This window comes from Capsella rubella, unplaced genomic scaffold, assembly GCF_000375325.1.
Source record: "Capsella rubella cultivar Monte Gargano unplaced genomic scaffold, Caprub1_0 scaffold_1, whole genome shotgun sequence".
NCBI classification, from domain to species: domain Eukaryota; kingdom Viridiplantae; phylum Streptophyta; class Magnoliopsida; order Brassicales; family Brassicaceae; genus Capsella; species Capsella rubella.
In genome coordinates, this window is record NW_006238923.1 from 3729855 (window position 1) to 3753008 (window position 23154).

The 23154-nt window shown below is 37.1% G+C and overlaps 4 protein-coding genes across 8 annotated transcripts; 1 reads left to right on the top strand and 3 right to left on the bottom strand.

The window, feature by feature from the left end:
• Positions 1–15: 15 nt before the first annotated feature.
• On the bottom strand, positions 16–4780 carry LOC17900441 (phosphatidylinositol 4-phosphate 5-kinase 7). Of its 3 annotated transcripts, none has more exons than XM_006306763.2 (10): positions 4590–4780; positions 3938–4037; positions 2781–3848; positions 2289–2456; positions 1955–2120; positions 1642–1752; positions 1371–1558; positions 971–1125; positions 585–750; positions 16–452 (listed from the first exon to the last, which is right to left on the bottom strand). In XM_006306763.2, the coding sequence occupies exons 2-10, from the start codon at positions 3946–3948 to the stop codon at positions 173–175; spliced, it is 2313 nt and encodes a 770-aa protein (XP_006306825.1). In that variant the 5' UTR covers positions 3949–4037; positions 4590–4780; the 3' UTR covers positions 16–172. The 3 variants fall into 3 exon arrangements, with proteins under 3 accessions (XP_006306825.1, XP_006306826.1, XP_023645315.1); XM_006306764.2 differs by having other exon boundaries at positions 3938–4046; XM_023789547.1 differs by lacking the exon at positions 16–452 and having other exon boundaries at positions 603–750; positions 907–1125; positions 3938–4046.
• A 3165-nt stretch (positions 4781–7945) lies between these two features.
• On the top strand, positions 7946–11753 carry LOC111832488 (pentatricopeptide repeat-containing protein At1g10910, chloroplastic). Its single transcript, XM_023789040.1, has 10 exons — positions 7946–8266; positions 8414–8498; positions 8589–8849; positions 9088–9390; positions 9520–9624; positions 9837–9936; positions 10343–10662; positions 10805–10981; positions 11064–11192; positions 11368–11753. Exons 1-10 carry the CDS (start codon positions 7998–8000, stop codon positions 11611–11613), a joined length of 1995 nt encoding a protein of 664 aa, XP_023644808.1. The 5' UTR covers positions 7946–7997; the 3' UTR covers positions 11614–11753.
• A 191-nt stretch (positions 11754–11944) lies between these two features.
• Positions 11945–15232, bottom strand: LOC17897232 (disease susceptibility protein LOV1). Of its 2 annotated transcripts, none has more exons than XM_023789039.1 (4): positions 15169–15232; positions 14093–14973; positions 13848–14009; positions 11945–13764 (listed from the first exon to the last, which is right to left on the bottom strand). In XM_023789039.1, exons 2-4 carry the CDS (start codon positions 14967–14969, stop codon positions 12053–12055), a joined length of 2751 nt encoding a protein of 916 aa, XP_023644807.1. In that variant the 5' UTR covers positions 14970–14973; positions 15169–15232; the 3' UTR covers positions 11945–12052. The 2 variants fall into 2 exon arrangements, with proteins under 2 accessions (XP_023644807.1, XP_023644806.1); XM_023789038.1 differs by having other exon boundaries at positions 15093–15192.
• Positions 15233–15419: 187 nt separating this feature from the next.
• On the bottom strand, positions 15420–23112 carry LOC17897645 (ATP-dependent DNA helicase Q-like 4A). Of its 2 annotated transcripts, XM_023789037.1 has the most exons (26): positions 22948–23112; positions 22462–22547; positions 22204–22362; positions 21808–21859; positions 21183–21590; positions 20785–20958; positions 20548–20678; positions 19914–20280; positions 19703–19834; positions 19474–19560; positions 19231–19358; positions 18875–18995; positions 18628–18779; positions 18428–18563; positions 18216–18339; positions 18078–18148; positions 17904–17972; positions 17659–17781; positions 17417–17575; positions 17250–17330; positions 16847–17008; positions 16632–16687; positions 16374–16500; positions 16184–16278; positions 16006–16083; positions 15420–15903 (listed from the first exon to the last, which is right to left on the bottom strand). In XM_023789037.1, exons 2-26 carry the CDS (start codon positions 22464–22466, stop codon positions 15555–15557), a joined length of 3546 nt encoding a protein of 1181 aa, XP_023644805.1. In that variant the 5' UTR covers positions 22467–22547; positions 22948–23112; the 3' UTR covers positions 15420–15554. The 2 variants fall into 2 exon arrangements, with proteins under 2 accessions (XP_023644805.1, XP_006304960.2); XM_006304898.2 differs by lacking the exon at positions 22462–22547 and having other exon boundaries at positions 22948–23111.
• Positions 23113–23154: the final 42 nt, after the last annotated feature.

Below are 23154 nucleotides of genomic sequence, written 5' to 3' on the forward strand. Positions count from 1 at the left end.
TAGCAGACAGGTATAAACACCATGTCCCAATAACATTCATTCTGGGCTGTGTTTCATGGTACACAGCAAAGTTAATCATATAAAAGTTACAAATACTTTCACTATGAGCTTTCTGGAAGGTCAATGTACATCAAGTATGTGTAAATAAGCATTTAGAAGAAAATTGTTGATCCTATCTTTCTTCTGGGAATACCTTGTGTAGAAAATTGACAAAGCGTTTTGAGTATATTGCAGGTTCGGTCACAGATATTGTCATCGGATCATACTGCAAAGACTTGCAGGTATGCTCTACTTTCTTCTTCGTGTTATACTCCTGCAAAATATCTATGATTCCCATGTATACAACCACATCGTATACTTCAAAGAGCTCAATTGTGGCTGACTCTTCCTTGTCCTCAATAAGTTTGTGATGAGCTTGGGCCGGCATGTTCACTCCTAACTGTACTCGCAGCCTAAAACAATATATAAAAGTTTGTGATGAGCTTGGGCCGGCATGTTCACTCCTAACTGTACTCGCAGCCAGTGGCGTTTTTCAGCTATAAGCACGGGTCAAGTGAAGAAAGCAAAAGAGGAAAATGAGTAACCTTGCAGTTCCGGGAAGAATAAGATCAACTTCCTGCTCGCCAACAGAAAATGCTCTGAGTGTGCTCCCTCTGATGTGAGGACCCGGGGCAGTATTCACAGAATTGGGTTCATGAGTAACCAAAAGTAATCCTTTTGGAGGAATGTAGATTTCCTGAGTCAAACCAACTGGAAAGAAAGAAAGAAAACTTGAAACAATAAGTTATACATCCCCCCATTTCTTTATTTCTAAATTCGGTAATCATCCTCTAATATAAAGACATTAGGTGGCTTAAAAGCTTGTCGTAAGGATACTGATATAATTCAAGCTCATGGCTGAATTACCTAAGCCATCGAAAAACTTTTATATGATGTGCAAAAGGTATCCTCTTGAAACACTGGCACCTACCATCTACAGAAGAAACACTCTCTTGATCTGACATTGCATTTGGAGGCTCAAGGATATCATTAAGTTGGCCAGGAGCTCTAAAGTGTAATCCCAGTAAAAGACTGTAGTCAATGATGTTCAGAGATTCCAAGAACGAGCAGTCTAAGTAAATTTGCCTGGCATGTGGAAAAAAGAATGGTTCCACAAACAATCAGAAACTATCAAAAGGAAAACACAGCTGTTTAGTCATTGTTTAGGATTTGATGTTCCAAAGAAGCTGTCCGATTTATGTAGAAAATAGCAGTATCTCATAAAGCTAGTGGTTTCCCTTGGTAAGGATTTTTCGACAGTTTATCATGCAGCTGAATATAGCACATCTTGCACAGCGGAAATGATATAAAGAATAAGTTATTGCACTCACTTGAAGAGGGCTTCCCGTAACAGCTTGTCCATATGAAATTCATAAGCTAGATCAAGATCTTTTAGTGTAGTCTTTTCTTGGATTTTAATCTTTTCAGTAAATCTCCCTTGAGATGAACCTTTAAGATCATACCGACGATGAATCTTTAGTTCTGTGCAAAACATATTCCCCATGACCACAAAGCGTACCTATCAAAACACCACAAAGCTCATGCTACAAAAATGGAAACACAATGAAATTTAAGCTATAAATACCACAGAGAAATTCTTACCTTTTTCCCCCACTTGAGTGTTATTCTGTGAACTCCAAAGAATTTAGTTATAAGTGTGTTTTCATGGTCCCCTACATGTTCATAGTACTTTGGCAACATTTTGAGTAGAACCTAGAAAGAACAAAGATGGATGAATTTAGTCCTTTAGTTTCGGTGATATTGGCCATTAGAAGTTACCACCATGAACTAAAGAGTTTAGCAAAATACTAAGACATTGTTTCTGTGACATACTAAGAAGGGCTTACATTATCAACTTAAACCACTATTATCTGTAAACCACTATTATCAACTCTTTTTTTCAGTAAGTTCAAACCTGCAACTCAGATTTTTTTAATGTCTTGATCACAAATCTGTCGTCATGAGAAAGGTAGAAGATACTGCCACTTTTCCCGGGGGAAGAAATTTCTGTCAGGCCATCATCACCACAAATAGACATCATGTACTCTGCAGCATCTAACTTGAACATCTCCCTCAAATTCCTGAAACATTCCATCGAAAAAGGTGCAGTCTTTAATTTTAAAAACAGATAATTACTTGTTTCGTAACTTGAGCCCAATCTCCAAAAAATATAGTATACACATTGATAGATTATTCACTCTGATTCTACATAAACTTCTTTGGTATTGCCTTAAGGAAAATTGTTCTACCTGAAAACCATAGGACAATAGTCTTTCCAAGAGAAGTCGATAGATTTGTGTGGAGGTGTAAAGTTGGAGCCGTCTCTAGGGAAGAACATTTTTGTTCTGGCGTTCTTACCAAAGTCAGAAGCACGCACTTCTCGCCTAGGAACTGGTGTAATTTTCCCAACAGTATACCTGTTAACCTCAAAAGATTATTGTGTAAGAGGAAGATTTATTACCCAATCTTAGTAAAGTATGCAGTAAATATATAATGAAATCATATGCAAACAGGTCTTCTCTTTGCATGTATGCAAATGTGAGTCTAATATCAAGCAATATTGCAGAACTAATACACATAATGTGCCATAGGCTATAACGGAGCAGTCTCAAGAATCATGAAAATTGAGAAACATATTTAAAAGAAGTGGTTTTACGTCAACCTCTCTAGCTTGCTATATTTGACAAAGAAGAATATTTAACATATGTTGGTCATAGGCTTAGGGTGTTGATTTAGTTTACCTGATGCCAAGTTGGAGATTTAGCATTAGATAATAATTGTGTTCGCCCCTTAGAAAGGTCAGTAAAGACCTGGCCCTGACTTCTTTAGGCCGATGTGGAGGTTTAATTTTGTGTGACCTGTCAACAGAACTCATAATAGTTTCTCTAATCAAAACTCCTTGCATGTACTCCCTTTCGTAAACAATTCGGTTTTTATCTTGTCCCTCGCTTTCGCCTGAGCGAGAAAACCGTGCAGACTTAGATAATGGCCCATGACATGTAAAGTCTCTTGGAGGATCACAGGACTTCCAAATATCATCCGTTAACCTATCTGATATTCTACCTGAATTCGTCATTTCACCAGCTGAAGTTTCCACAGAAAGACTTCGTGTCACAGTCTTTGAACTCCTTAGCTCCTCAACATTTACCGATGCACTACGAGAAAGAACAAACTTTCCGGTGTCATCATATTCAAGAGAGCGACACCACTTTTTTAGAGATGGTTGCTTACTTCCAGCAGGATAAAAGACTCCCTTGCCGTCTTTTAGACCTCGGGACCAGGTCCCATAATATAAACACCCATCAGAAAACTTATAAACTCCAGAGCCATGTCTAAAGCCATTTAACCAGAAACCGTCGTAAAGATCACCATTTGCCCATCTCATAACTCCTCTCTCACACATCTTACCCTTTTTCCAACTCCCTATGTACCTATTTCCATTGGTCCAAGAATAACTACCACGGCCATCTTGTAAACCTTCTTTCCATGAACCGTCATATAGATCTGAGTTACAATACTCTTTCCTCCCGAGCCCATGCCTTACATTCATTCTCCAGGTTCCACAGTAGACAGATTCATCAGGTGAGGTCATGGTGCCATAACCATGAAGATATCCACCAGAGAAATCTCCCTCATATTTAGCTCCAGATGACCAAATAAGCTTCCCTTTACCAGAGATTTTTCCTTGATCCCAATCTCCCTCATAGGTAGTTCCATCTGACCAAACATACTTTCCCTTCCCATGAGGAAGTAATCCTTTAACTTCACCAGAATAGAAATCACCATTTGGGAATTCTCTATCTCCAGACCTAAGGGATACATAATACTTAAACAAGCTAAAAAAATAAAGAGGTAAAAGACTACATAACAAAAAGATTCATTAACAAAAAAACCACACCTCATATCCATCTGGGCTAGCTTCTGATGACCCTAGAACATTGTTTCTATGCCTTAGATATGATGTTAAACCCGTCTTGTAGTGCAAATGACAAGCTCCTCTGCATAAGCTAAATAAGAGAAATTAAGATCAAAGATGGCAAACAGAACTCCTCCTAGGAAACAATCCATGTTTCAAGTCAGGTCATCACCATTCACCAATCTATATGCCTTTTCTACTTAGCACTAGACACATATCCAGATTCAAAAAATTTGTCCAGACAATGAAGCAGAAATGACAGATTTTTTAATTTGTGTCCTGAAGATTTCATCACTCAAATCCCTCTGAAAGCACCAATTTGACTGAAGGAAAAAACAGCCTAAACTTAAAAATCAGCTAAAATTAGGGTCAAGCAATAGAAATTAATCAGCAAATTGTCTACTATCTAATTCAGTTATTCGCAAATAATAATGACTGCTCATCACATATACTCAACTATGAAGAAGTCACAGAGCAAAACAACTAGTCTGAACTAAAAAATAATCACACAAAAACTTAATTAGTTAGTAAGGAATCAAAGAAACATGACTCTAGCAAGTAAGAAATTTCAGAGATTTTTGGGAGAAAAAGAAAACAAAACCTGAATCAAATTCGCAGGAAACTTACGACTTACCCAGATGTTGTTCAGCTCAGAAGAGAGCAGAGGGAAGAAAGAATACTCGCAAAGCTTTTGCTGCTTAGCTTAGAGAGAAGGAATTTATTCTTTGAATTGAAAATACATACACAGAGTATATATTTGATTGTTGTTTCCTTCCCCCATGCACCCAATGTTCCATTCAAACACACCTTTCTTTTTCTTTGCGAGAGAAATATATGCGGCTTGGTTCTTTTTGTTTTCCTTCACTATTATTTTATTACATAATTGATTGGTTGATAATAAATATGGACATATTATTATTATTATTCTTTTTATTTTTTTGTTTGGTCTTAAGTCTTAACAACAGGAGAAGATGCAGCAATATCATATATACTTACTACATCGGATTTATAAAAAATTAAGGCCAGCAGCACCAGTGGTGGTATATTTATGTGATGAATACAGCAATTTGGAGGAAACTAATTTAAAAGAAATGACATTTGAAGCAATGGCTAAATTATAAAAAATTTCCGGAATCATATTCCCAAACTTAGATTGTACGCAACTAACCACATCTACTTCCGTTGTATAATCTATTTTACTGTATACTTTGACATACAATAAAATATAAGTATTAGTTTCTAATCTAATATAATATACCAACATTAAAATTAAGTAAATTCTTTAACTTATCAGCCAAAATTTATGTTTTCTGGTGGTTACGTACATGAGTCAACCCAACATTTATAATCATTAGCATTAGTAGTTTTAAACCAAATAAAGAATGAGTCTGGATCATCTATACATTATGATTATCGTATAAAATTTGTCAGACTGTCAAATCATCCAGGTGTGACAGATCCACAATCCCATACTTATTTTATTTGCAACGTTCCTTTATTGATTAACTAAAATAAAACACGGTAATTTGATTTGATTAGCAATAATCCATATGTATATATAATACACGTCTAGTTCATGTTTCCTTTTAGTAAAGACATGTAGCTCATGTTATCAAAGAAATATATTCACAAAATTAATCAGACAGAGTTCTAGGCTTCTAATAATTATAAAGAGATGTATCGTCCAAATTCCATAATATATATTAGCCTTACAGTTGACATATATATATATATATGTATATATATATATTGTATCTTAAGCAAAACTGAGATTTATACTTTCGTTGCTCACATGTTGAGTTGTTTAATCCACATGGCTCTCGGTCGAATAAAGGCTTTTTGTGCTTTTGTGTAGTTATATATTGAATAATATTTTTTTGTCTAAAGAAAGTTTATCAGTTCAAACATTTTAATGTTTCCGTCAAAAAGTTCAACAAATTATTTTCAAATGTTAGAAAACAGTTGCACAGTCGTATTTCATCGATATTAGTAGGTCAACAATATCGATATCATATTTACAATACGTGCGAATTCTTACGATGAAATTTATTATTGTTATTATCATCACTAAAGATCAAATAAAGTAGACCAACCAAACCTCCTCTAAACTATTTGGTACGGTTTGAAGTTTGATGAAACAGCATTTTAGAAAAACGTAAACAAGTATGTAGTTTTGGAAAACCAATTGAATATCATTGTAAGGACTAAAAATGATTTTCTAAATATAAGAAAAAGACATTGCACCGTCCAGGATCAGATTCAGATATCACCGAATAAATAAATAAATAGATAAAGCCCGACCACTAAATATTGTTCTGCTGAAGATTTTTGTAAAATAACCAAATTTACTTACATGCGGACGATGTTGACGTTGGTAAATACTCTAAGGCATATTCATACTATAAGAGAGAATGAGAGATATGGATGGACGACGTTGTTAACTCTATAATTATTGAATATATGTAAATAGCAGTAAACTCATGAGAGTGATTGCGACTTCGTGTGTGAACCGTGACAACACAACAAAATAAGCCAAAACGATGATAGGACCCTTTATACAAACAAATATTGCTTGTTTATTCTCGTTGCTTCTGCTTTTTTTCTTTTGTATGTTTATTGATTTAAATATAATGACTTTCAAAACATATATTTGTTTTTTTTTCCCCTTGTATGCGTTAAATCCGTATGAAAATAGTTAAACTATTTGCGACAATCGAATTCATATCTTGCTTGTATGCGTACGTATGCTAGCTACAATATATAATACATAAAAGATAAAACACAACCATATATACTAGATATTCCAATGACTATATTATATGATATCAAAAGATTGATTATCGTACTACAACTACTCCTGCATTGGCGGTGATGTCAATTGAAAACAAAAAAAAGAGAGGAAAAAAAAAACAGTTTATATTCCAATGAGGGTGAGAGTTTTTATAATAAAGGTGGTAAATTAGGTACTCGATCGCATATAATTTGAATGTGTGTAATTTTGCAACTCATATATCTATATCTAAGAGTTGTTTAGTTAATTAACTTAAGTTACATAGCAACTTTGTAGGGTTAAAGAAGTAAATAAAAATAGAGTAAAAGCAAATTGGATAAAAATGGTGAAGTGGGTGTCACGAAACGTATGAAGAGAAAGGAAGTGGGGCTGTGCTGTTCGCCTGTTCCTTGTCGGTCTCCTGCCTTACATTTCGTTGCAAAGAATCTCTGTCTCATTTCCTTTTTTTATTTTTCTTTCTCTCTTCTACACTTATTAATCTGGATCAGAGACTACGTATATATATATATAAATGATTAGCAGCAAATAATTTTCCATTTTGGTTTTAATGAAAAGATTACCCTACGCCTAGCTACACACTGTTTATGATTATTTGTTGTTAACAAACATTGTCAGTGAGACTTTCTGATAGCTTAAAATCGTTTTTATATATGTATCTCGAAAATAATGAAAGGCTTCTATATTATGATCTTCTTTTTTTCCTTACATTTTCTTGAACGATGCATGCATGCATGATGCATCCATCCATCACGAATGACACACAGAGAACAGTGCATGATGATTTGTGTGTACGGACTTTTCCAAATGTAAAAAAGAAAAGAAAAAACTACTGTATTTTGTTACCTCTCTCGTAACTTTCGTTACCATTTGGGATATAGCTCAATTCTGATATGAACAGTTGGACAATTCTCTAATGTAGCACAATTCACTAGATTTGTTTGTTGCAGTTTGGCCCGTTGGAAAATCCTTTCAAGTTAATGGTATTGGTTTGTATAAGCCCATTAATCTCTGTCAAAAAGCCCATATTAAGAAAAAGAATACTCCGAAGAAGTTAAAATTCTCTAAAGACGACGGATAAAGTTGTCAGACATTTCTGTAATTTACTATACTACCCTTCACTCTCATATTAGCCACTCGAGCTAGATATAAAAGAATCGGGGGTACCTTGGTACTTTCAAAGTTCAAGGAACTGGAGCATGTTCAAAGAAAGCTCTGGTAGGCTCGCTCGGTGAGCTCGGAAAAAAAAAAAAAATGGAAACGCCGGTTCTGGGATTCGAACCACGGTGTCTTCATCTCTTCAACACTCACTCTCGTTCCTCTTCCTCGCTCTCCCTTCCCGTCGTATCCTTACGAGTCCTCACTTCGGCGGCGGCGGCGGCAACAGCATCTACCGCCGTTGAATCACCGGCGACCGTAGCAGAAGCTCCTCGTGCGAAACGTCATTCCAATGCCTACCTGACGAGAAAATCCGCCATTTCTCAAGTTCAACGCTCCTCTGATGTTCTCTCCTCCCTGAATAGGTTCCTTATCTTCTACTCTGCTTCAAATTCTGTGATTGTCTGTTTTCAGTTTGTCAGCATTTTCATAATTTCGTTTGTTACCTGTAATAGTGTATTGTACTCTATTCATGGCTAATGTTGTTTGTCATGATATTGCTATCTCTGCAGATTAGCAAGAGTTTTGAAGGTACAAGACTTGAATGTGATTTTGCGTGATTTTGGAATCTCCGGAAGATTGCAGGATCTTATACAGGTTTGTTTATTTGAACTATTTTGTTCCCCTGCAGAAGCAAGAGTTCCAAGATGTGCATTATTTATGTGTTTTATGTTTGTAAATTTGTAGCTCTTTGACTGGATGCAACAGCATGGAAAGATTAGTGTTTCAACTTACAGCAGTTGCATAAAATTTGTGGGGGCGAAAAATGTCTCCAAGGCTCTGGAAATATACCATAGCATTCCAGACGAGTCAACCAAAATCAATGTCTTTATATGTAACTCCATTCTTAGTTGTCTGGTCAAGAATGGAAAGCTTGACAGCTGCATCAAATTGTTTGATCAGATGAAGCGCGATGGTCTGAAACCAGATGTGGTTACATACAATACGGTATGCGAGCTGAAGTTTTCACTACAACAGTAAATGACAAAGTAGTTCACATTTTTCTTCCCTTGAAGCTTAAAACGATTCACCCGTTCACCTGATATTTATATCTTTTAGCTGATTGAGACATACTGAGATGTTTCTGCATTTTGGGATTATTAAGTGTTGGTGAAAAACCATTAATGCATATGCAACATCTTGTTTTGTTCTGCTTCTATGATATATTTTCTCTTTGATTTCCTAGCTGCTTGCAGGTTGTATCAAGGTAAAAAATGGATACCCTAAGGCTATGGAACTCGTTGGAGAGCTGCCACATAATGGAATACAAATGGACAGTGTGATGTATGGGACTGTCTTGGCAATTTGTGCTTCAAATGGTCGATATGAAGAAGCTGAAAACTTTATCCGGCAGATGAGAGCTGAAGGTCATTCGCCCAACATATATCATTACAGCTCCTTGCTCAACTCTTATTCTTGGAAAGGAGATTACAAGAAAGCTGATGAGCTAATGACCGAGATGAAATCAATAGGATTAGTGCCAAACAAGGTTTGTCTTTGTCAGTGTTTCTCATCTCATTCAACTGAAGGCCTATTCACATAATTCATTAAGAGAATAGTTCTCTCAGTAATATTGATTTCTTCTCGCTTTTATAACTCTATCTGGAAATATATGCAGGTGATGATGACAACTTTACTAAAGGTTTATATCAAAGGAGGGTTGTTTGATAGATCAAGAGAATTACTCTTTGAACTTGAATCTGCAGGGTACGCTGAGAACGAGGTAATTAGTCAATCTGGCTGTATATATTTTAGAAAAGAGCTGAGTGAACAGCACTGATAATCTATCATGGTCTGGCTATCAATGAACAATTATACAAAACGTAGGTTATTGGTACGGTTTGCTATCATGGTATAACCATTAAGTAGATCGCATATATTGTTCCTAAATGCTCGGCAATTATCTTATGGTCAAAATTTTGGTTTCTTCTCTAGATGCCATATTGTATGTTGATGGATGGTCTTTCAAAGGCGGGAAAGTTAGAAGAAGCCAAGTCAATCTTTGATGATATGAAAGGGAAAGGTGTTAAATCTGGTATGTTTTTATTTAAACTGTTGATTAGTTAGCAAGTTAGCTTTCATATTTCATTCTTGACTCGTCAATGGTTGCTGGTTTCACTCCTGTTCAAAATAGGATCGGGAATATATTGCAATGAATTATTGGGATGAACACTATTCATAATTTAATTCAGGATTTGTCAATAACTTGGTTTGAAAAAGTCATTCTATCCCTGAAGATCTATCTCTTATGAGTCAGCATTTTGCTACAATTATGGGTGTCTTATGGTTAGATATATACTCAGATTTCTCAGAACCTAATAAAGAAACCAGTAAGGAGTATGTGGTTCTCCTATCCGCATCTCTACAGATATTAGACACAGGACAGAACCAATTTCAGTTTCCTATTATTCTAAGACAGTGATGTCAGTTTCCTATTTCAGATGGCTATGCCAACAGCATCATGATATCTGCGTTATGTCGAAGTAAGCGTTTTGAGGAGGCAAAAGAACTATCAAGGGACTCTGAAACCACTTATTCAAACTGCGACTTGGTAATGTTAAACACAATGCTCTGTGCCTATTGCAGAGCAGGAGACATGGAAAGTGTTATGCGAATGATGAAGAAAATGGATGAGCAAGCAATTAGTCCTGACTATAATACTTTCCATATCTTGATCAAATATTTCATCAAGGAAAAGTTGCACCTGCTTGCGTACCAAACCATACTTGATATGCACAGTAAAGGCCACCGTCTTGAGGAGGTAACTAGCATCAAGACATTGCTTGTTTTTATTGCTCTAATATAGAAATCTTGCTTCATAGTTTATTATCTTTGATATTTTAGTATGTAAGGCGAGAAAAGAAAAATTTACCTCTCTTTCACAACTTGGTTAAAATTTGCAGGAACTTTGTTCGTCCTTGATTTACCATCTTGGCAAGATTAGAGCTCACTCGGAAGCATTCTCGGTCTACAATATGCTGCGATACAGCAAAAGAACTATCTGCAAAGAGCTGCATGAGAAAATTCTTCACATTCTAATCCAAGGAAATCTCCTTAAAGATGCATATGTTGTAGTGAAGGTTTGAAATCCCTCTCTTGAGAAACTTTTTATCATTCGATCCATTGCGTTAATGTTCTAATTTGGTCATAGTTCTGTTTTAGGACAATGCAAAGATGATCTCACAGCCTACTTTAAAGAAATTTGGCAGAGCTTTTATGATCTCGGGTAATGTCAATTTGGTGAACGATGTTCTGAAGGTCTTACATGGTTCTGGCCACAAAATTGATCAGGTAATTATCCAACCGGGAACAATTTAAAGTTTTTTTTCGACGTTTTGTTTGGCAACAATTCACATTACAGTTGAATTATTGTAGAAATAAGGAAACAAAGGTTTCGTTCTTTTTCTATTATACTGGATCTCATTGCTTCTTCTCTTGCCTGCGCTGTGTGTTGTTTTGCTTTTAGGTTCAGTTTGAGATTGCGATATCTCGATACATATCGCTGCCCCATAAAAAGGAATTGCTTCTTCAACTTCTACAGTGGATGCCTGGTCAAGGATACATTGTTGACTCCTCCACAAGAAACCTCGTTCTTAAGAATTCCCATTTGTTTGGTCGGCTACTAATTGCAGAGATCTTGTCAAAGCATCATGTAGCCTCAAGGACGATAACTAAATCTAGATCCGAGCCGAAATTTAGAGGTAAGAAGTAAAAGAAGTGTACTTTTTCTGTATCTTTTTTTTTTTCCCTTTCTGTAGAATGTAAAAAATATATGTATCAGATTACATGAAATAGATGATAGTCAGATTTGTAAATGTCCCAATTTGAATCAAAACTTATATAAGATGACAAGATTTCTTGCTTAAAAACTTACGAGCAAATGGTAATATTTCTCTCAATACGTTGCTGGTACCGACTACTCACTCTACAACTTTTTTGTGTTCGTTGTTTTATATTCAGACTTGAATCAAACAATGAAGTGATGCTTGAGGTAGGTGTATTTGTGAACTAAATTAGCTTAAGTGTTGGATTGTTTGTGATGCTTTTTTTATAATATCTTAAGACATTGTTATAATTCTTACTGAGGTCTAGATAAAATAGGATGCATAACTAGCAAGTAAACAGAGTGAACTTGCTACCGGTTATTCTCCTTATACGTTACAATTGATAAATCGAACATTCAGAACATTTTGGACTTTGTAGTAATCTTCCCCACACGGTACCAGTTTCTCCATCCACTCCTTCATACCTACAATTTTCAGTTCCTTCAAGGACGTTATGTATCTGATCCCATCCGAAAGCTCCTTCAACTTTCTACATTTATCTATAGTCAAAGTACGAATGCATGGCATCGACCCTTCTTCTACTATCCACTCTTCCAACTCCTCTTGTCCAATTAGTTCTAGAGCACATAATTGAGAAAAGCCGCCTTTTGAGCACACCATTCTCCTCCCAACGAAAGCGCCAAATGCTAATATAACCGACTTCAAATGTAGCAATTTTTCTAGAATAGGCATTGGATCCTCCTCTAAGCTGCAACACCATAGATATATGTGCGAAAGGTGTGGATGGGATTGGTATTGATCAGGAAACCTTGGCATATGCATCGCCAACTCTAGTTCCTTTAGATGAATACAATCCAGAACGATTTCTCCCCTATGATAAGCCACACGAGTTTCTTGCCTATCATATAAACGAAGTGCCTCCAGGTATCTCAATTGACGGAGAGATGACGACAGAGTTTCAGAAGTACACCCATCACTGATAAATACCTTAAGTTCCCTAAGCTTAGTCATATGGAGGAGGTCCCTCACACTACTGTACTTTGTTGAAAAATTCATCAAAGACTCCAAGTTCACTAGACCACCCAATTCCAACTTTGTTTTATCAGGCATTGATATAGGTAACTGGAGATACCTCAGTTCTTGCATCTCTTTCAAAATGTTTGGCACATGAACTGATTCTACATCAGCAACACGTAAGTTCAAATAGAGCAGAAGCTTAAGATTCCGCAGAGATGAAGGTAGATGAGATACGCCAGCTCGGTGTAAGCTCAAGAATCTCAAGTGGATGAGATCTCCAATGCTGGATGGTAACTTCCCTCTGTCAAACTTTACACTAGAAAGATCCAACACCCTGAGCAATGGTAAACTTCGGAAGCCTGGAGTTGCTGACTGTATACAAATGCCATCCTCGACTCCAAAAAACAAAAATGATCTGACTTTTTTATTATTAGTCTGTCCCAGCTTTTGAAGGGCATTGCCACCACGTACAGAGAGTCTGCGAGATCTACTAGGAGATTGAGAACTGATGGTAGAGGACCCTGTAGGGACTTTGACAATTTCTAGGAAGTTCTCTTCTTTGGCTTTTGATACACATACTTCTCTCATCATGTCATGCATTTGACAATATATGCTTCTCGAAAACAAATAGTTTTTGTCAATAGTAACCATATTTCTCCGCACTAACTCTTCAAGGTAGTCTTCTCCACAATCTCTGATGGTTGATCCATTGTAAAATGATGTTATGATTCCTTCTGAAGCCCAGTAATTGAATAACTTATCCACATATATCTCGTGATCTTCGGGGAAATGGGCTAGGTAAAGGAAGCAATGCTTTAAACACATTGGCAAATCTTCATAGCTCAGAGACAATACTCGATTAATAGAATTGAGATTGTTGTCATCTAAGCTAGACCCTCCTACGATCTGAGTTCCAATATTTTCATATACTCTTTTCCACTCTGAGAAAGTATGTTTCTTTGCTAATAAGCCTCCCAAGACTTTAACGGCTAATGGTAGTCCCCCACAATATGTGACCATTTCCTTCCCCATGGATTCCATTTCTTCATCAACCCTTACTTCTGCATAACATCACAAGATAATAACCTACAAGATGTGAACCGCAAGATAAAAACTCACAAGATTCTTGATCTTAATTTTATACCTGAAAGTGTTGTGCCAGTTTCGTCTCTCCTATGAAACACTATCTTCTCACATAGCTTCCAACTTTCTTCGGGAGAAAGGAATTTTGGTCTAAAGCCAAAACATGCTGGATCTGCATGTACCCCAACACCTTCATTGCGAGAAGTAAGTAGTATCTTCCAACCTGGAAAACATTTCCAGTTACATGATAGGGACTAAAATGAATTTGAACAGTAAGTGCCTTATGTACGGACCACAAGAGCTCACCTCTTTTCCGCGGAAACACTGCTTTGATTCGGTCCCAGTCTTCTTCTTTCCATACATCATCAAGAACAACCAAATATCTACCGGTTTCCAACAATTTAAATAGTTTACCCTGGAGTATATGCTCGTCCATATGTGAAATTTCCCCATTATGTGGTTGAAGTTCTTTCCAGATCCTCTGCCAAACATACTTCTGCGTAAACTGTTGTGAAACACAGACCCATGCAAATCCATCAAAATGACGTTGTACCATGTCATGATGTAAGACTTGTCTTGCGAGAGTGGTTTTACCAAGACCTCCCATGCCAGATATAGAAACCACTTGAATGTTATCATTCTCTACTAAATGACCAGCCAATGCTTCAACACTTTGTTCCATCCCCACAAGATCACTTTCAGAACTGTTAGCAAATGTTTGCCGGATCTCCTTTTGCTCCCTATGTCTTTCTTGCAGCGACAACAAACTGCCGCCATCGATGATCTGTTGTATCCCAAATCTCTGCATTCCCTCAATCACCTCAGAGATCCTCTTAGTTATGCCTTCAATATCTAAAGCAAATTCCCAGCGATCCACTAAGAAGCAAGCAAGCCTTCTCGCATGCCTTGTGATCCTTTTTTCTTTTCCTCTAAATTTCTTCAGAAGAAAGGATTCAATTACATCCTCAGCATCATAAACAATGTCCTTAACATCTTCCAAAAAGTTCCTCACCCTTTCACTATCATGTTTCCTGGCATCTGCATCTTTCATTAACGCCTGTAACCTTCCCAGCTGACGCTTTAGTTCATCAACTTCCTCATCACTTCCATTTAGTCTCGCAGATTCTCGATGTAGAAGCTCCCAAAGCTTCTGAACTCCAAACAACACAACTCCTTCAGCCATAAACCTTTACAAGAATAGACAGGTATCGTTTATATGTCGTATAACCAATGGAACTGATTCAAAATCGTGAAGCAAGATCTAAAAATAATTCAAAAGACTTATTTCAAAGCAGTTTCGACTAACCATAGCAAAGTTACAAGCGACGGATAAAAGCAAAACAAGCAGACAAAATAATATTTAAAACGCAGAATTTTCCTACTCTGAATCAGCTCTGCTAACTGGCTTGTGCGGTTAGGACAAGAAGAGGGATGCACTTCGTTAAAACTTAAAACTCAGCTAAAGAAGTCGGCTTTTGATAAATTGAGAGTTAAGCCAAGTCAACCTTGTCTAGCTGTCAATCAATTGGCTGAGGAGTCTCCACGATAACATCTCTTAAGATTAAGGATCCATTGCCACCTGTAATTCTTCATTTTATCAAATCCCAATATATATGTGATTAAGAAAACCAAAGAACATCAAACAAGTCGGCATCTGATAAATAGTTTATGCAATCTACTGAACATTAATGTACAACGATGACTTCACCAAGATAACAAAATATTACAGCAAAATTTCTTTACAACTAGAATTTCAGTGATCACAACTTCACCAAGGTAATACTCTTCCCTCCGGTCGTATCTCTGACCCATCTTCATCTTCGAAATCAAAATCAAGCTTCTCCATAACCATGCCTACCCGATCTCCATCTACACATGTACCATGAAGAACCTCATTGCTTTTGTTTCTCACTGTTTTCTTGCAGGACTGACTTGGGCTCACTTCGAAATCATCATCTTCGGCTACATTTGGACTAGTGTTCTCGTCTCTTCGCCTCTTCCCTGAATTGGGACTGTCGTTGCTGATTATGGAGTCTTTCTTATTGGTTCCATAGTACTCGTTTACCGTTGATTCAATTGTTTCCAACAACTGATCACCGTACTTGCTTACTTTGGCCCTGAAAGAGAGTTTAAAGATACACACCTCATCAAAACAATTCAGGTTTTTCTTCATATGGTTTGGTTAAGAGTAGAGGTTTTAAGAGAAAAACACAACTTACTTCCCAAGGCCATTGATTTCAAGGAGTTCCTCTTTGGTTCTCGGAATCCGTCTGCTTATCTGCTGAAGTGTAGAGTTACTGCCATCACAAACAGAGAGATTTTGTGAGGTATAAACAAATTGACCATGGTCAAGTACAGAACTTAGGAAATGAGAGGCAGAACGGTTTTGCGACTTACATGAATATATGATATGCCATGACACCATCAGGGGCTTCTTTGACAAGAGCTGTACGAAGCTTCCTCAAGGCTGTGTACATATTGGCGGAGAGATTCTAGAGAAAAAGATAAACGAACCAACCTCAGCGATTCAGAGCAGTAGATTAATGTCATTGAGAGAAAAAAGAGACTGAACTACAAAGAGCTATACCAAATCTTTAGGAGGAGCATCTTCTGTTGAAAGTGGAAGAGTACTTTGCTTCTCTGATGTTAGGGGACCTTTCGCAGGGGTTACCCCGGGTTTACTTGGCTTTACTACTTTTACAGAAGAAGGGAATCTGCAACAGATTATGGAAGTCTAAGCTAAAGTACTTTTAACAAGCCGTCAACATAAAACACAGTTAACTGCAATGATTTGCTTAAACCTAGTTCCTGCGAACCTTAATGAAAGATATAAGTAAAGTCATACCTCATCATTATAGTCTGCCTTCCAGAAAATAGTAAGGAAGCCTTTGTGTTATTCACCTAGACACAAATAGGTGAATTGGTGTTAGGTGTGTAACCGTTTAAAAACTGGATGTTAAATGCTTGCACAGAGACAATCAGGGTTTCCCTCAGCTTACTATCATCCTTAATCCTTAATGAGAGGGAGAAAGGAAGTGGAATTTATTCACAATTAAATACCTTGAGCAACGATGACACAGATCCATACATATCACTTTTCCTAACATCTTCCACAAGAATGTCCTCAGTTACGAGATAATGCAAGATACGAGAGACTTCAATTTTTGATAAATGTTTTCCAGCTCCATGCAGCTGCAAAGTCTCATGTCTGTTTTTCTTGACCTAGATGCAAAGAAGACAGTTACGATTTCAAGAGACCGAGCCACACTGATTGAATTGCTGGGCTTTAGAAGCCAAGGCTTTCATTTACAATTAGTCTTTACCAAGTATAGAAAAAGAGACCATGGTTTATGAGGCGAAACAGGTTATAATATTTAGCATAATCTGGAAGAGACACATAATATATGTCTAGAAATCTCTCCTAAAGCTTGAAGGAAGTGTGGATAGTATTATTTGTCCATACCATTTGGTTTAAGGAACCTCTGTAGACTTCCAGAATATGGGCTGAAGAAAACCTTTCTCCGGTTTGCTTCACCAGTTCAACCTGTGCAATACATGTGATATACACGTGACCAATAATAACACATCTAACAAGAGATTTACATGGTGAGCTTTTAATGATTTATATACCAGTTGCTTTGTGATCAAGGTGACATCTTTGTCAATCAAACTCTGAGTACTGCAACAGTTATCACACGTATTTTTGCAGTTTGTGGAATCGAATTTTTCCCCGAAATGCACTAGTTGTAGGAAGCGTCGGCAGTCCACCTCATTTTCGCAGTAACTAACCTGAAGCAATAAAATTTTGAGTAATTAGCTAGTATACCCTTAAAAGCAAAAAGATAACTAATAGGAATCTTCACATTAAGTACCATGCGGAGAAGGTTTTCGGTATTTGTTTCAAGTATCCTCCCTGAACTTGCTACACGATTATACCCATTGGCCATGGGGCTTTGGTCAACTCCTCCTTGGCTTATCATATGTTTAACTCGTATCTAAATAATATTGTCAGCACAAACATGACCAAGAGCAGAAAGATGAAAGATGAAAGAAATTCATCGTTCCAGACTAACAAAGCGAACTAGAACATACAAGGTGATAGTTTATATGCACTTACATAGTCGCCATAACCATAATACAAAACACAAGATGACCGCTGCCCATCCCTGCCAGCACGACCGCATTCCTTGGATATGAAAAAATATAGCGTATGTGAGTTTACAGAAGAAATACCAGTATCTAAATTTATGTGGAATCAGTTAAATGGGATTTCCATGATTGATTGTAATACCTGATGATAGCCTTCTATAGACTTTGGGAGTGAGTGATGGATAACAAAGCGAACATCAGGCTTGTTAATTCCTGAAATATCCAATGTTAATGGCAGCAACATTCAATGATTTAAAACAACATAAGCAAAACCCAGTACCCATTCCAAATGCCACAGTAGCACATATTATATTGATTTCATCCTTGCTCCATTGTGTCTGTACAAAGGCACGTTGCTCAGGCTCCATACTGCCATGGTAGAATGCTGTTTTATGACCAAACTCCTGAAAAGTAGTATCCAATTCTACGCTTAAACACAATATTTGTGATATGCACACAACTTGATTAAGCTTCAATATACAAATGCTCAACCTGCAACTTTTCAGCGACTTTTTCGCAATCCATTCTTGAAAGACAATATATAATTCCACACTCATCGAAATGGTTTTCCTTGATAAATTTGTCAATATCTTCCATACACTTTTTTGTCTTGGGAACAACGGAATACCTGCAAACCTCTTGGTTAGCAGCATTCTGGAATACATATATGGGTTTAGGTAGTTTTACCTTACCATAAATTTGGGCGATTAAAACTTTGTCGGAACACAATACAGTTAACAAGGCCAAGGGCTTGTACAACATCTTCTTTCACACTGGCTGTTGCTGTAGCTGTTAAAGCTAACACGGGAATGCCTGGAAACTTCTGCTTCAGAATACCAAGACTCTGCGTATTCCACAATACTTTTGGTGGGTAAAAAAGGAAAGTTATGTTTGTCAGAAAAGTAAGAGAGCCTTATATGAAGCTTTTGATGGCCTAACCTGGTAGTCTGGCCGAAAGTCATGCCCCCATTGGCTAACACAATGAGCTTCATCAATTACAAAACGAGAAAGCAAACCACGAGAATTTAAGTTTTCCAGATGCCTCAAAAGAGAATCGCTTCTGCAGCCAAAAAAGAGATACATATTAGCTGCGTATCAATAATATATTTCAGTATGTTGAGCCTTGCACTAATTGTCCACATCTATGCTAACTAATCTAGAATCATAAGATACCTTTGGTAGTACTGCATGATTCATAGGTCATAATATATCCTACCCGAAGCGATTAGAAAAAGAATACAAAACAAATAAAAAAACAGAACAGAGGAGTTGTATACATAAAAATAACAACTCACTTTGCCACTTTTTCAGGTGTGACATATAGTAATTTATACTTAGAATGTTCTGAGTTCAGCTCTTGAAAGATCTTCAGTTGTTCAGCCCATTCCATGCCAGCACTTAGAGAAGCAGCGGGTATATTGGCCTGTGACCATTATTCAGACATCAAAGTGTAAAAAGGAAAGAATCCTCTACGATTATAATTCATCAATGAAACAGAAGATACAAATAGAATCTCTGGTGGTTGCTAAAGTGTTCACCTGCAATAGGTTCATTATCTGGTCTTGAATGAGTGACACAAGTGGAGAAATGACTAATGTTATTCCTGGACAGATCAGAGCGGGGAGCTGCCAAATAAGATGTTATAGAACAGTTTGGAGAACACAGCTTTAAAATTTCATCTCTTTCTGTAAGATTTATACAACTATCTCAATTAAAAACGAACAGGTAGATTGAAGAATCAACGTAAAATTAAAATATAATGCTGACCTGATATGTCAAACTCTTCCCTCCTCCAGTTGGCATCAAAACAAAAACATCAGAGCCACTCATTGTTGCATTGATGATTTCTCTCTGGTTCGGTCGAAACGAGTGATTTCCAAACACTTTTTTGTTATTAATCTGAACATTGCAAGGAAACACATGAGTACAAATCGTAACTGAACCAAAAAGAAAAAGAAGAGAGAAGTCAGCTAATCACCTCCAATTTTCTTGTCCAGGGAAAATCATGACTGCTCCACCTTTTGTCGCTTGAACCTTCGGTGTAGGTCACATCAATAATCTTTGGAATATATTGCTCCCTCTCTACAGGAGCAGATGAAAGACCATACTTATCTACAGAAAATGAAGAATCTCTTGGCATGTTCCAACTATCACAGACATATCTTCCTTGGTCACTTGGAAGTGATCGAAAATCAGTTTGTGGATAATCCATTTTATAAGTTGTTGATTTAGGTGTTTCATACTGGAACGTATGAGTGGCTGTAGATGACAAAAACTGAGATTTTCGACTATCTTTATCTCGGATATGGTTCTCGAGCTGCTGAATTTGGTTCTTCAGCTGTAACCTAGCAACAACAAATGTTGAGACACATTAGAAACTGAACAAGTCAAGACATACTCACATGTTTGATACAATCAAATACTCAAGCTCAATAGACAGATGCGTTGTCTCTTATTTCTATAAGCCTAATCTATTCTCGATGTACTGTTCCTGTTATATTTTACTAAAAATGTACTACAGCCTCCGAAAGGAAGCTAAAATTGGTACTCTTATAGAAAATGCAAATTTAACAGCCACGGAAAATGGGAACAACATTTATTGGGCTATAAACCTCTCTTGACGAAGCTGTTGAACACGATCAGGACTCAGGTCAGTAGCATCGTCAAGGAGTTCATTTGATATAGCAAGCAACACGTCCTTCATTTGGTCCACATGGGTTGAAGCTTCTGGACAAAGCCCTAACTGAGTAGATAGCAACATCAAACAAAATGACAAAACCAACGTTTTTCAAAACCATTGAAAAAAAAAAAAAAAAAAAAAAAAAAAGAGAGAAAAACAGTAGACATACCTTTATGCCATGACTACAGTTGGAACATAATTCAGAAGGCATACAACCGTCTTCTTCAAATCTGGAAGCACTTCTATCCACAGGTGGAGTTCTCAATGAAAAATTAGATGCTGATGGCTGCGGTGTACTGGTAGAATGGTAGTGTTCCATCACAATTTGGTCGACATCAATATTCTGCATCACAAAGTTTTAACATGCTTGAGTTGACATATTTTCACCACAAAGCACTATTCTACATATCTATGATAGTTTATAGAACAATGTATAAGTGGTTTTGATTTTTGATGTCATGGAAATATGCTACCATTTAAAGATACGAATTCAAGAATGAGAAACTAGCTTGTTTACATGGGAGTACATAAGGAAAAATGATGTGCTACTTCCACCAACAACATTACCTCAAGTAGTTCATCATCATCAATATCATCAAGACATGCTTTTCCAGATTCCAACTGCTCAGATGGGAATGCAGAATTCCTGAATGAATTCTCCACACCATTTAAATGTGTGCGTCTGGGTTCTGATTCTCTGACCTCATGGTTTACCCGGGGAAAATTTTCAGCAATTATTTTATCCTCACCAGGGACAGAGGAAGGAAAACTGTGAAAGGATCTTCCAGTTCCTGAAACATTCATTGCACTTTGGTTTTGTCGATCAAAAGAACCATCAGTGCTAGATATAACTTTCACCGTGGATCTCTCTCTTGCAGAATACGAGCCATTGGTACCACTAGTATCAACAGGGGGAGTAAAGCCAGGTCTTAGGTAGGCATTATTAATTGAGAGACTTGAAAGAGCACGCCAAGCCTGCCAACATAGGATACCAATAACTATTTATGTACAATACATGAAAAGAGGTCTATCTAAAAAGGGAACATGTCAACCAGAACTAGGGATTATAGGAACTATGATAAAATTTTATTTGAGGAAATGGAAAGAGAAAAGAAAAACATGCAATCAAATCCTACTTATGACGACGGGTATAAATCAGTTAAAAACTTAACTCTTGCTAAAAGAATATTACCTTTGTAACTTGCGGGTGGGCATGCACATTCACACTGGGAAACGAGATTGACCTAACCAAAACGACAAACATCAAAGAGACATATTATGCACATATCAGATAATAATAGATGGGGCAGTTTGGTTGTATGAAAGTCGACCCATACAAAAGCAGAAGCCTCTAATTTGTACAAAGCTATTGATAAGAAAACAAAACATGCATTGGCACACAGAATCAAATGATGTTGGAAGCCATAAAACAAAATGACGTGGATAGCTATCCTTCAAACACTGAGTTTATTTGATAGTTAATCTTCGAAATTTCTAATTCTGTGAATCCAAACAGCAGATAGTAGTGGGCCAAAGTATATGACAGTTAAGGAACAAAGAGAGAAGATAGAGGATATAGCCATAATACCTTGCAGCCATATCTCTAGGCTTTTGACTTTCTAGAGCGTAAAGAACATTGGAGCTCAAAAACTTAGTCACGGACGATGGACTCTCGAGCGCCTTTGCATGTTCGGACCAATTCGTTTGAGGACCTATAGGTTTCTGAACTTCAGGAAGATAACTCCTACTGCAGTTTAACAGTGAGTAACGGAGGTCAAACAAAAAGAAAAACTACCAGAAAAAGATTGAAATAAACCAGAGTGGACAAGGAAAAGATCAATCTTGCCTCATTTGACTCGAATTAATCAGAGGTTTAACATGCTGAAGAGGTTCAAGTAAATTGCCCTTTCCTAGACACCGCAATTTTGGTCACTTTGTAAACACACATATAAAAGAAATTGCGTCCAGATTAGTGGGTGCTGATGATAAAGCCAATAAGAACTGAATTTTTTTTCACAATCATCACTGACTAAACATACACAATTATCAAATCTAATGCGTTTTACAGAAATCTGCCAAATTTTGGTTGACAATGCTATGTGAAACACAAAATCCAGTGACACAACGAATCTGCTACTTTATTATAATATACTTTCAAAAAAAAGTGAATCGATCAGTCATGACTCTAAAGGATCAATCTTTACCCAGGGACAACGAAAATTCTAATCGAAAACTAAACAGGAAGATTCACAGGACGAAGAAACGCATCGGGGCGAGATAGAACGAAACGAAAACCCTAGAAATGAATGCGAAAGTAAAGTCCGGGGAATACATTTGAGATTCAGTGGAGTCGTTTGCTCCAACACCGTCGCTTTAGCACTCCGACGGCGAAACAATATGGGAGTCGAATTAGAGGATAAAATGGTGGCCACCACCGACTTGAGCTCAAGGCCGTAGAAGATTATGCGTTTTCCTAATGGCGGGATCGTTTCCCTCTAATATTCACATTTTCCGACGCATAACAAAAACAATTATTTTG

Bases quoted from the DNA above. Each gene is read 5' to 3' on its own strand.
- LOC17897645 (XM_023789037.1), bottom strand. The intron at 21,591-21,807 runs GTAATATTCTTT...CTATGTTGGCAG, and splicing joins CCCACCCGCAAGTTACAAAG to GCTTGGCGTGCTCTTTCAAG. The intron at 16,501-16,631 runs GTATGACTTTAC...AATCTGTTGCAG, and splicing joins AGGCAGACTATAATGATGAG to ATTCCCTTCTTCTGTAAAAG.
- LOC17897232 (XM_023789039.1), bottom strand. From the start codon at position 14,969: ATGGCTGAAGGAGTTGTGTTGTTTGGAGTTCAGAAGCTTTGGGAGCTT. The intron at 14,010-14,092 runs GTGAGCTCTTGT...AATGTTTTCCAG, and splicing joins AGTGTTTCCGCGGAAAAGAG to GTTGGAAGATACTACTTACT. The intron at 13,765-13,847 runs GTATAAAATTAA...GATGTTATGCAG, and splicing joins AACTGGCACAACACTTTCAG to AAGTAAGGGTTGATGAAGAA.
- LOC111832488 (XM_023789040.1), top strand. From the start codon at position 7,998: ATGGAAACGCCGGTTCTGGGATTCGAACCACGGTGTCTTCATCTCTTC. The intron at 8,267-8,413 runs GTTCCTTATCTT...CTATCTCTGCAG, and splicing joins GTTCTCTCCTCCCTGAATAG to ATTAGCAAGAGTTTTGAAGG. The intron at 10,663-10,804 runs GTAACTAGCATC...TAAAATTTGCAG, and splicing joins AAGGCCACCGTCTTGAGGAG to GAACTTTGTTCGTCCTTGAT.
- LOC17900441 (XM_006306763.2), bottom strand. The intron at 2,121-2,288 runs GTAGAACAATTT...GGAATGTTTCAG, and splicing joins TATTGTCCTATGGTTTTCAG to GAATTTGAGGGAGATGTTCA. The intron at 1,559-1,641 runs GTAAGAATTTCT...GTGTTTTGATAG, and splicing joins CACTCAAGTGGGGGAAAAAG to GTACGCTTTGTGGTCATGGG.